Source organism: Gossypium raimondii, chromosome 3 (genome assembly GCF_025698545.1).
Source record: "Gossypium raimondii isolate GPD5lz chromosome 3, ASM2569854v1, whole genome shotgun sequence".
NCBI lineage: Eukaryota > Viridiplantae > Streptophyta > Magnoliopsida > Malvales > Malvaceae > Gossypium > Gossypium raimondii.
Window position 1 is genome coordinate 9,928,323 of NC_068567.1, and position 11,331 is coordinate 9,939,653.

At 33.0% G+C, this 11,331-nt stretch overlaps 2 protein-coding genes across 3 annotated transcripts; one reads left to right on the forward strand and one right to left on the reverse strand.

Annotated features, from left to right (window-relative positions):
* The first annotated feature begins 206 nt into the window (after nt 1-206).
* Nucleotides 207-5,237, forward strand: LOC105797102 (small RNA degrading nuclease 5). Its single transcript, XM_012627035.2, has 14 exons — nt 207-462; nt 569-625; nt 722-787; nt 906-1,039; nt 1,117-1,226; nt 1,913-2,032; nt 2,142-2,212; nt 2,635-2,694; nt 2,987-3,042; nt 3,358-3,418; nt 3,544-3,811; nt 3,968-4,149; nt 4,236-4,531; nt 4,929-5,237. The coding sequence occupies exons 1-14, from the start codon at nt 373-375 to the stop codon at nt 5,050-5,052; spliced, it is 1,695 nt and encodes a 564-aa protein (XP_012482489.1). The 5' UTR covers nt 207-372; the 3' UTR covers nt 5,053-5,237.
* A 91-nt stretch (nt 5,238-5,328) lies between these two features.
* Nucleotides 5,329-8,659, reverse strand: LOC105797101 (scarecrow-like protein 1). Of its 2 annotated transcripts, none has more exons than XM_012627034.2 (3): nt 8,493-8,659; nt 6,969-7,281; nt 5,329-6,870 (listed from the first exon to the last, which is right to left on the reverse strand). In XM_012627034.2, exons 2-3 carry the CDS (start codon nt 7,240-7,242, stop codon nt 5,477-5,479), a joined length of 1,668 nt encoding a protein of 555 aa, XP_012482488.1. In that variant the 5' UTR covers nt 7,243-7,281; nt 8,493-8,659; the 3' UTR covers nt 5,329-5,476. The 2 variants fall into 2 exon arrangements, with proteins under 2 accessions (XP_012482488.1, XP_052484060.1); XM_052628100.1 differs by lacking the exon at nt 8,493-8,659 and adding an exon at nt 8,006-8,453.
* Nucleotides 8,660-11,331: the final 2,672 nt, after the last annotated feature.

Here is an 11,331-nt window from a genome sequence, read left to right on the forward strand (position 1 = left end):
TATTCAATTAATTAATTAAGTTCTATCATTTAGGTTAAGAAATAAATTTCAAAATTAAAAAAGTATTAAATTGTAATTTATACATAGTGCAAGGACTAATAGAAAATTTTGACTTTATATTTAAAAGCCGCAGAAGATTAAAAACGCACCGTTTGGACCTTAAAGAAACCCGGTTCAACCCAAGGCCCCATCTCAGTTAGCAATTAGCACAAGGGTTCAGACCATTTTCCATTACTGTACTTTTCCAATTCCCTTCTCTGCCGAATTGCCCATATTTGTTAAAAGAAAAAATAGAAAAAGAAAAAAATTGTTTGGGTTCCCAGAAAAATATTTAGAGAGAAACTAAGAAGATTTGTTTTTTTAAAGAAGAAAATGGCGTCTCTAAAGGAAAAGAGTGAAGAGGCAATTCCAGAGGAGGAAAAGAAGGAGAGCTCTAATTATTTTGATATTTATGGACCTCAAGTACTCTTCCTTTTTCGCTTGCTTTCAAGTTTTATGTACAGAATATATTGGTTTTCTTTAGTATAATGGGAGAATGGAATGAAACTTGAAGCCTTCCCTTTTGCAGGCAAAAGCAGAACTTGTTTTCAAGACGCCAGAAGCTGACAGTACTTTGAATTTGCAAGTAAGTTTCTTAAAACTGACGTTGTGAGGGGGAAAACCATTAATTTATACTCTGAGAAACATAGTTGAACTTTGGGGATTTTTGTTTTGGTACCAGGATGTTCAAGGACTTGTTACCTGGGTTCTTGCCGATGGATTCATGCCTTCCTGGGTCTTTATTAAGGTAAAGAATATAATGTTATGTATTAAACTTTATTATTGGTTTCCTCATTAATGGGTGGAACAAAGTCTTTCATTATTGGGTTTTATAAAAACATGTTCTTGTTTTACATTGTTTGCAGAATAAGCCGCTGATACCGAAAGTTGTTATGCTTTATGTCCCTGGCTTGGATGCAGCTTTGTACATAGCTCAATCCATGAAACTTTCTGGTTTTAAACAAAGTTGTGGCAATCCTCGGGCACTTTTAGCACTTAGGTTCGTAATGATTTTGTTTCTGCATTTCTTGTCTATGATGCAATGTGCTGTGTTTATGAGTTCTGTTGTTTTTATAGTTGTGTATCAGATGGGATGCAGACAATAGACGCACTCCTAACGTGCAAAGTGAAGAGAAAGAGAAATGTAATTGATTCAGCAAGGGATGTAAGCCAATCAGCTGAGCAAGGTGCAAAATCCGTCTTTGCATGGTCTACTTCTTTGTTTGCATAAATTTCTTACTTGTATGCTGGAATTAGGTGCTTGACAGGGTTAGTTGATTTTCGTTAGAGGATTGCTAGTCCAACTTGTGTGACTAGAAAAGAAAAGCTTTGGGGACCTTAAACATGTGCCATGTACTCTTCTGGTGGTCTTAACTAATTTTCATTGAGACAGAATGAAGGTATTTCAGCTGTTCCACACTTGTTGATAAATGGTGTTCCCAGTTCTTTACTATTCACTCAGAGTTGGGCTGCAATCCTTAAATCATGTTGGTTATTTATCATATCAAATAAGGTTATTGGGAGTGTAAATTCTCTGTGAGAAAGAAAATATTTAAATAAGTAGAAAGGCAAATTCGTAAACAATTATGTTCTGTTCCAGTTTACTTTTCATATTTGTAAAATCAAAATCATAGTAATCACTCACTATCTTGATTAAGATTTTTTCTTTATAATGTCTACAATTATCAAAAAGTTATATTTAGGAGATGAGATGGTTCCTATTATGTTGCAAAGGTTATGTTGCCGCTTGGCAATCCTTTTGTTGCTTTCAGCATCACAACATTACAAGGTTTTGCTTAATAACATCTTAACTTATTTGAGTATTTCTACCAACGCAATAACCTGTTGATTATAAAATGACATCTTTATGCAGAAACATCCATCTCTTCAATGGACTCTGCAGAAATCTTGAAAGACATTCCTTTCCCCATTTCATATTATACGCTTACAGCAAAGGAACTAGAAGACAATGGATTTTGTTATGATCAACCAGGTGTGCTAAATGTTTTCTCTGACTGTTACATATACTTTTCTTAGCATCTTAATCTTGCTTCTTCATTGTTCAAATGTCCTTGGTTCATTCTTGGATTTGTTACATGTAGGTTTTATTCCTACTCGTCCTGCTCCTGATGGATCTTCTCCTTATGAAATGTTGGCACTTGACTGTGAAATGGTAAATCCTGTGTGTCAGCTTATGACTAGATCATGATGACTTTTTGCTTCTGTATTGTGAAATAAGATAAAATCATGTAAACTATTAGTTGGAGAATGTACAGTGACAAGATATTGTTGCTTTCTTCTGAAGAAGTTAGATAAAATCCTACATAAAGCTTGAGAGCTTTGCCTAGAATTTCCTTGGTACACTAATTTTGTCTCCAGACCCACCTGTGGCTTAAAACGTTCATCTCTGATCTGAATTCATGTGATTGTTTGCTCAAGTAGAAAATAAATTATTATATACTCTGGACAATTGTGCTTCTTACCTTCTGCTCTGGCTATTAAGTTTTCTTGTGTTTATGTAGTTAATTCTGTGTGCTCATCATGATGGACTTTGTTTTCTTTCTCTTATTTTTTTGTCTGCTTACGTTCATGCAGTGTATAACAAGTGAGGGTTTTGAGCTTACAAGAGTGACCCTGGTTGATATTAAAGGACAGGCATGTTGAATTGAATCTCTTCTCTCTTTTCTTTTCTTTTCTAATATTTCTTATCAGTTTCCTAGCCAACTATTTATCAGTTTCTTTTAGATAATTTTGATAGTGGCCTATAATTGACATTTAAGGCATACAAATAATACTCCTATATCTTTTTAATGAACTTTTACTCCCATAAGAAAGAGGAAAAAAAAGAAAGAAAAGAGTAAACCATCTTTTTATTGCTGCATCATGTAAATGATACAACACATTTACTAGATAAATTGGCTAAAAGTGCAATGATTTTTGTTGACAGGTTGTACTGGATAAATTGGTTAACCCATCAAACCCTATCACCGATTACAACACAAGGTAAATGCAATTTGGAACTGTTGAAGTTAGGTCCAAGTAGAGTTTCATGAAAACTATATTTCTTTTGTCTACTATCTCTTAGTGTCATTCAAACAAAAGGAAAAGATCTATTAGTTGGTCAAGTTTATGCTGTTTTTTTTTTAATATGTGTGTGAAAAAATTTCCCATGCTTTGAATTGTTCGACTCAATTTGTATTGACAGATTTGAAATCTTCAGTCATCCAACTCTGAGATCACTCTCCCTGTCTCTAGGCATACACTTTATTATTTCTTATCATTAGGTCAATTTCATAATTTTGTTTATTGCTTAAGCAGGTTTAGTGGAATCACATACGAGATGTTGAGTGGAGTGACTACAACTCTTCAAAATGTTCAGGTTTATCTCCCTTTGTTGACTATCACTAATCATTGTCGTTATATTTTTACTGCACTATTGTTGAATTAATGTTCCATTAAAAAAAGCTCATGTACAAATTATTTATATTTTCTTCCTGTTTTCAGGAAGATTTTCTGATGCTGGTTCACAAAGATACCATCTTAGTCGGGCACTCCTTGGAGAATGACTTATTAGCTTTGAAGATTTCTCATGATCTGATAATTGATACATCTGTATTATACAAACACCCTCGCGGTGGATCTTATAAAAGTGCTCTTCGAGTTCTTGCGAAGAGATTTCTTTCTCGGGAAATACAGCAGTCGGGGAGTGGACATGATAGCATTGAAGATGCAAGAGCTGCTATGGATTTGGCTCTGTTAAAGATTAGAAATGGCAAGTACTTATTTTCTTTGCATTCACATTGATTAGGTTCTTTTACGTGAAGAAGTCAGATATACCTTGCATCAGAAGGTTTATCATTTGATTATCTTTTTTATAATGTAGAAACGCATATGTAAATTCTTATAATGTCTTTGCTTCTTGTGTTAGGACCTGATTTTGGTTCGCCACCATCCTTTATGCGTAGGAAGCTCCTTACACTTCTGGGTGAGTGTGGCAAGACCTCCTCTTTCATTGATGATATTTCCATAGTGAAGCGATATGCTTCTGAGTCATCCCATGCAATCCCAGTTTGCTCTGATGATGAAGCACTTTTAAAGGCTAGAAAAGAGGTAAGGCTTCGTTATATTGCTTTTCTGGTATACCTTCTTCTATCCAAGCTTGCGTATCAACTTCGTACATTTATCTGTTGTGGCAGGTCAAGAATGACCGTGTTCACTTTGTCTGGACACAGTTTTCAGAATTGAATTCCTATTTCAGAAAACAAGCTGAGGATGACGTAAAGTTGAATGGAAAGCTTGCGGAAATGATATCATTGCTTACATGTGATAAGAAACCTGCCAAACGCAAAGGAGTAAAATACAATATTTCAACTGAGCTAAAGGAAATTTTAACACGCATCGACGCTAGGGTTCGTAGTCTCCACACTGCATTACCCACTAACTCGATGTTTATAATATGCACCGGACATGGAGACATAGCCATTGTTCATAGGTAAGTCTTACTTAACCTGTGTCACTCATACACTATGCAATGTACCTTTCTCTCTCTTAAATCTTTTGAATAATGTTACCCTGATCCATTTGTAAGTATTCAATTACTGTTGCATAAATATGGTTTGACATCAATGAGATTTTAGTTACCTGGACTTGGAGGTGAGTGTTGCACCTAAATATGTGTCCAGAAACGGTCTGCTCAATTTTTCTAAGTTTTTTCATTTATTTAGAGGATTATATCCTTATGTTCATGTCCAAATATTAAGTGTCAAACATGAGTACTTTAAGAAAAATGAAGTCCTAATAACATGTCAATAATTAGCTTTCCTTTTCCCATTGAATTTTCAATCATAATATTAATTTTGGCTTGCCCTTTTTCATGTGCATGGATGAAGATTAAGGAAAATGCTGACAGAGCAAAGTGAAACAATGATTCCACGTGAGAAACTTATTAAGGTTTTGGAAGAGCTGCAGGCCCAAGCTGAGGTAGCTTTATGTTTTGTTGGTATGAAGCATTAGATATAGACACACACACTAGTTTGTCTTGCAACTTCCGAGAGCAATGAGGAATGCTCATGTAAGTTCACAGGCTGTTACAATTTTAACAAATTACAATCATTCTTTTGATGCTGTACTGGGAAAATTTTGTAAACAATGATCAAATTTCTATACTGCTAATGGTTATTAAAAGTTTTGTTCAGTTCTCTTTCTTGTTTCTCCGTTCTTTTTCAATTTACTTGGACGTAACTCGAAAAACTCAAGCAGCTCAAGTTATTGAGGCGAACAGAGTTCAAATGTTTCAAAAAACATATATTATTCAAGAAAAATGTTAGATAATTAGCAATACCTACTCTTCTCTGGAATTTTACATAAGCACAAAGGATTAAAGTCATTTTTCTGGAACAACTCTATAGTTTACAATGAACATTCAGAGCTGAACTTCCTAACTCCATGCTGAAGCAACAATCAAGCTTTTGTCTTCCCACCCAAAATGAAGTGCACCCACATCCTCCTTCAGCTTGTACCTGTCACAGTATTCCTTGATAAGCTTCTGGATTGTATCAATTACATTTGAACTCATTGGACATGACTTGAAGCCAGCCATTATCATCCTTGCCCTCCATTTCCCTGCGACTTCGTATCGTTCTATCCTTTCCTCTCCTTCACATGCAATGATGTTAACTATGTCCCGTGCCAGGCACTGTCTTTCGACGTTCATCCGATCCTGGCTCTCCCTAGGAAGGGTGGCGTCCAGGGAGTCAAAAACAGCAGAGTAGTAACTATAGGCTTCGATAAACCTTGGGAAGAATGGTGATGTGTTTGTGTTTACATCTTGCTCGACGACAGTAACAAGTTTTGGATTCATGCTCTTAACCATCCGAAGAAGCTGATCCCGCTGATTGATCGTTGAAACACTCTCATCAGGCATGTGGTGGAGTAGAAATGCAAAGTTCACTATAAGTGCTTCGCCCGGCTTGCAATCCAGCATAGATGGAGCAACAAGTGAAGTCCTTGAGGGAACTGCTCGAAACTCGAAAGGTACACCGAGTATTTCTGCTAGCTTCTCAAGTCTTAGTCCGACAATTTCGAGGCCTCCATTAAGACGTTGGACTGACTCAGGGTCATCAACTCCGGTTAACCTCAAATGAGGTGGCTTACCCGGCAGCTTAGCTATTGTTTGAATCAGTGTAATATATTGACTACCTTGACTTATATCAAAATCTATTATATGTACTCTTTTCTCACCTTTAAATGCCTCAATAATTGCACCATTTGCTGCCATAAATCCAAACTTGAAACAAGGGCACACTTCAAAGAGGATTTGCATTGCTGCAAGCCTATCAGAAGAAGGGGGCTCTTTGCATCTTAAAGCTTTGTAAAGACATTTTCCGGATGCTGCCATGCGAGCTGCAAGGCCTTCGACCATGTAGGCTGCAATTCTCTGGGGCGGATCTCCTTGAATCGAGACCTTCTGGCGAAGCTCGTTTATTATGGCTGAAGCTTTTTCAATGTGACCTTCTGAGAGTATAGCAGCACATTCAATCAGCATTTGCTTAGGAGTCTGAGATGAAACATGTGAAACCTCTTTGTTACCACTAACGCTATCGAGATAAGTACCGGAGGATGATGACTCCTTTGGCGAGTCGTGATGAGAACCCATCCTGATAGGATCAGACCACTCACCATCTACTTCCATGCTTAGACCAGTGCCAAACATGTCATCATCCCCATCAACATCATTATCAGCAAGCAGAGCTCTCTCCAGTTCTTTAAGCTTCAGTTTCATCTTATCCGAATCAGAGTCTAGTGTATCTGGGCTTTGGATTTCCAAGTAATCTTTTAAAAGAAAATGGATTGGACAATATAAGAACATTGAATTAACGAAATAGAAGACTTCAATGGTTTTAGATCAGTCAGGGAGAAAAATGAATTACCTCTTATCTGGCAAGAAGAGACATCTTGTAGGCGAACCGAACTTCCAGAAATTCCAGAACTAGATGAATGTATAAGCTCATCTGTAGGAGAATCAAGGAAGTACTTCTCGTAGCTCTCGCTGCTGTAAGAATCCATAACATAAACAGGCTTATGCTTATCAGAACCAAACATTCGAATGGCCATGCCAGTACTATCACTGCTATCCTGTATTGAATAGAGATTCGTATTTCTACATGACGCAGTAGCTGGTTCGGCAGACCTTACTAAAGACATGGTTCCAACTCTCTGGACAGTCGAATTATAAAATGGTTGCTGCAGAAAAAATCACAAATCAAACACCGATGCAAGACATGAACTCAAATAGCTTATGAGTAACATGAAATAATCTCCATCATGTGACAAATCATTGGCAGCAAGACGTGTTAGCACAAAACAAGTGGCCCTATGTAAGAAATGGACCATGTCACCGCCGTATTTAGATTATGGAAAACCGGAATTTGGGATCCCTTCATTGTTCAGATCAGGCTGGACAATCACTTGTGAGTATGGTGAAAGAGCCAAAAATATAACTTATTTGGGTTTCAGCATTCCCAGACCAGACCGGAATTTGGGATCCCTTCATTGTTCAGATCAGGCTGGACAATCACTTGTGAGTATGGTGAAAGAGCCAAAAATATAACTTATTTGGGTTTCAGCATTCCCAGACCAGAAAGATCTTAGAAAGGTTGCCATAGACATGTTTTGCTATCATCCTTAACATACAAATAACAGAGAAAGCATTGATCCGGATGAAGATCCGTCAGCAAAAAAACTCGATTTCAAGGACAAACATAGCCGAAAACCGAAACTCCTAAACAAGCTCGAACAATGATCAAATTCAAGGTTTTGTGAACTGATTTTGATGGAAAAAGAACAACAGGCAACATACAGGACACAGCAAAACATTGAACAATTCTAAAACAAGTTCTTGACGTTCCATTTCAGGGCTTAAAAAACTCATCAAAAAGTTAAAAAAAAAAAAAGGTTTTCCCTTTACCTGATGCATGAGAAAGGTCTTCAAGAAGAAGAGGCAAAGATCATTATTTGTACAGAAAAATCCTACAATTTCAACAGATAAAATTCTAGATAAAGCTGAGCCTTATAGCACTTTGCTTCAATGGAGATGAAAACGATGGGATTGACCTTGTATTCAACTAATTAAATACCAATCCTAAAGCAAATATACCTATTCTAAACACTTTAGATTATGCGGTTAGGTATGATTAAATAATCAACGAAGCACAAGGAAAAACACCCAACAAAGAAGTAAAAACAAAACCAAAATTGTAAGAAAAAAAGAATAAACAAACAAACAAAGAATACCCAGATAAGGATATATACAATATAATAAATGGGTAACTTCAAAGGACTACAAGAATCTGAACAGATCAATATTCCATTATGACCCAAGTTGTAATAATAAGAGAAGAAAGAAAAAGACCAGACATGAAAAAGCAAATTCAATTTTCTAGTGAGAAACTCACCCTCAAACTGAAACCAAAAGGGTGTTTTCCTTTCCTTTTCTTTTTTCTTAAATTGTTTATTGTGACTGTGTGTGTTTCTTCTATCTCATAAAATGAAAAGCAGGTTTTATTTATTTTATTTTGTTTGTTTTGTCAGAGTCTGCATGTTTATACCAACTTGTCTGACTCTGAGACGCTGTTTAGAGAGCGCAATGGGATGATGCTTTGTGGCTCTCTCTTTTTATGTGGCGCCATCATTGGCTCTTCTTTTTCTAATCATTCAATCCTCACCGTCTAATATATTTCAAACCCCCTGCACTAATATTAATATATATTAAATTATTTGGGTAAATTCCAATAATAATCACCCAACTATTGGTAAATTTTTTGTCACCCAATTATAAAAAATTCTAAAATAGTTACCTACTTTTTTCATTTAATATAATAGCAACTTTTACCCTTCATATTTATACGCTATTAAAATTTGTCTTGATTCTAAAAATCTAATCTTCAACATTTGCACATGATTTAAATTGGTCATTTTACAATTTTATTTTTTGTGATCCTTTCACTTAAAAATTTAAAAAACCACTTTTATTAACACCAAAAATCTAAGATAATAATTTTATCTTTTCTCATTTTTTAAAAAAGTAATCCTTAATGCCACCAAAAAACTTTAAAAAAGATCAAATTATACAATGTGTAAATGTTAAGAGTTGAAAATTTTAGAATCAAGACTAAATTGGCATAATTTCTATATGTTGGTGGCTAAATTGGCCAGTTGGTGACAAAAAAGATAAAACTGAATAATTGAATGACTATTTTGTAACTTTTCATAATCCCTTAACCTATAAATTTTTTACTAATAATTAGATGAGTAGTATTATAGTTTATCCCAATTGTTTTTATTAAAAGTATTAAATTATGTGATACTATGATTTAAATGAATGAAAAAATTATAAAAAATGAATTTTAATAGTGGTCGGAGGCTTCTTTTTTTTTTGTCAGCATAAGGTTTAATGTTTAAACTTTAGTATTGTTTTTTTAATTAGTTTTTTATAAATACAAAATTATTAAAATATATAAATATTTTTAACCATGTTTGTTGTTTTATTTAAAAATAATTTTTAGACTTTCTAGTTAATGTATATTTTACCCTTTATTTTAGACACTTATTTAGTTTGTGTTTACTTTATTTTATTAAATTGGTACAAAATTTAGATTTCCTCAGGTTACTCCAAATATTTAACAATATTAAATTTTTATGATATAATTGCTATAACCAATTAGAAATTAGATTTTATTTTACCTTCCAAATAAATCTAAATAGAAGAATATTCATTTTGGAGGTGTATTTTCAATAATTTATAATTTTTTTGTAGTTTCAAACAATAATAACATAAAAAATGATAACTTCAGAAAATTTCCAAGTATTTTAGGATATTTTAGATTTTTAATTTTTTCTATAATTTGGAATTTTTTAGAATGTTTATAGTTTTATAATTTCTTATAATTTTATATAACATTCAAATTTGTATAACTGTTTATAAATTTATATATTTTTAAAATGTTAAATCTTTTTATTTTCAAATGATTATTAAGTATATTACTTTAAAGTCACCACGTATCATTATATTATTAACGATAGTGTCACATCGTCAAAAATAAAAAGAAATAACTAAAATATTTTTAAAGTTTTAAATTTAAATACTAATTAAATAAAATAGATATCAATTAGTAATAAATTCAAGACAAAATATACCATGGCTTAAATAAATTTTTTATGTAAAAATTATTTACTTTTGAGAGATGTGTAGAACTTTTCGTTGCATCTCAAAGAAAAACAATGGGTCATATTCCATCTTGTTTCAATTCTAAGAAAATAAAATAAAATAGTAAAATTTTCTTCATACGTTTTCTCAAATTCGTTTAAAATTGCATCATTTCTACATTTTCAATCATGTTAGGTTGAAACACAATTAGATAAAAAAGTAAATTTTATGAGTACGAAAGGTGATACTTAATTAGAGAAAAATAATATATTTTATAATTAATTTATGATATATTTTTACACAGTGTTTAAAATTATTTATAATATTTTTTAATTATTAAATAAGAGAGTAATATATTTTAGCGTATTTAAATTCACACATTCTTATATTGATAATAATATTTATATCAATTGAGCTAAAATCGAATAAAAAAAACAAAGAAAAATAATAATTTCATTTAAAATAATAATTATTTTACTTTTAGCGTGTAAGGTAGTGGAAACGCGTGCAAGGATAAAAAGCCAGTCGTGAAAGTTCTCTACGACTACAATATTCAATCTTCGTGGCTAAAACACGTAGTACAGAAGGAGATGTCAGAAATAGTCAACCTCTTAACAACTTCGATGGCTTTTCCTTTTTCTCCTTTATATTAGTTTATATTCTTTTTTAAATTACTTTTTTGACATTTAAGCAACATATTATCTTTTAATTTGATCACTATCCTTGTGCAATTTTCTATATTTTTTTAACAATCTAATTATACATTTTAATTATATTTGACTTTTTTGACAGAATGTCTAGAATATTCATAACCACTCTTTAACAGAGACGAAGTCAGAATAATTTTTTAAGGGGGCCGAATGAAATTTTAATTTTTATAGTCTATATCTTTATAATTTTTAAAGAATTAAATCAAATTTTTATAATTTTAGGAGGAGCCAAAGTATAATTTTATCTTTACAAATTTAAAATTTTAAATAATTTTAGAGGGCCTAAATGATAAATTTTCATTTTTAGGGGGTTGGGCTCATGCCAACCACCTCCTCAATTTATAAATAAGATGACAATAATACTCATGTCAATCGAGT

What these genes read in the sequence shown, in the direction of transcription:
- LOC105797102 (XM_012627035.2), top strand. Translation starts at nt 373, where the DNA reads ATGGCGTCTCTAAAGGAAAAGAGTGAAGAGGCAATTCCAGAGGAGGAA. An exon ending in TCTGTTAAAGATTAGAAATG is followed by an intron (nt 3,812 to 3,967) that starts GCAAGTACTTAT and finishes TTCTTGTGTTAG; the next exon opens with GACCTGATTTTGGTTCGCCA. An exon ending in TTTTAAAGGCTAGAAAAGAG is followed by an intron (nt 4,150 to 4,235) that starts GTAAGGCTTCGT and finishes CTGTTGTGGCAG; the next exon opens with GTCAAGAATGACCGTGTTCA.
- LOC105797101 (XM_052628100.1), bottom strand. An exon ending in CTCTTCTTGCCAGATAAGAG is followed by an intron (nt 6,871 to 6,968) that starts GTAATTCATTTT and finishes TTCTTTTAAAAG; the next exon opens with ATTACTTGGAAATCCAAAGC.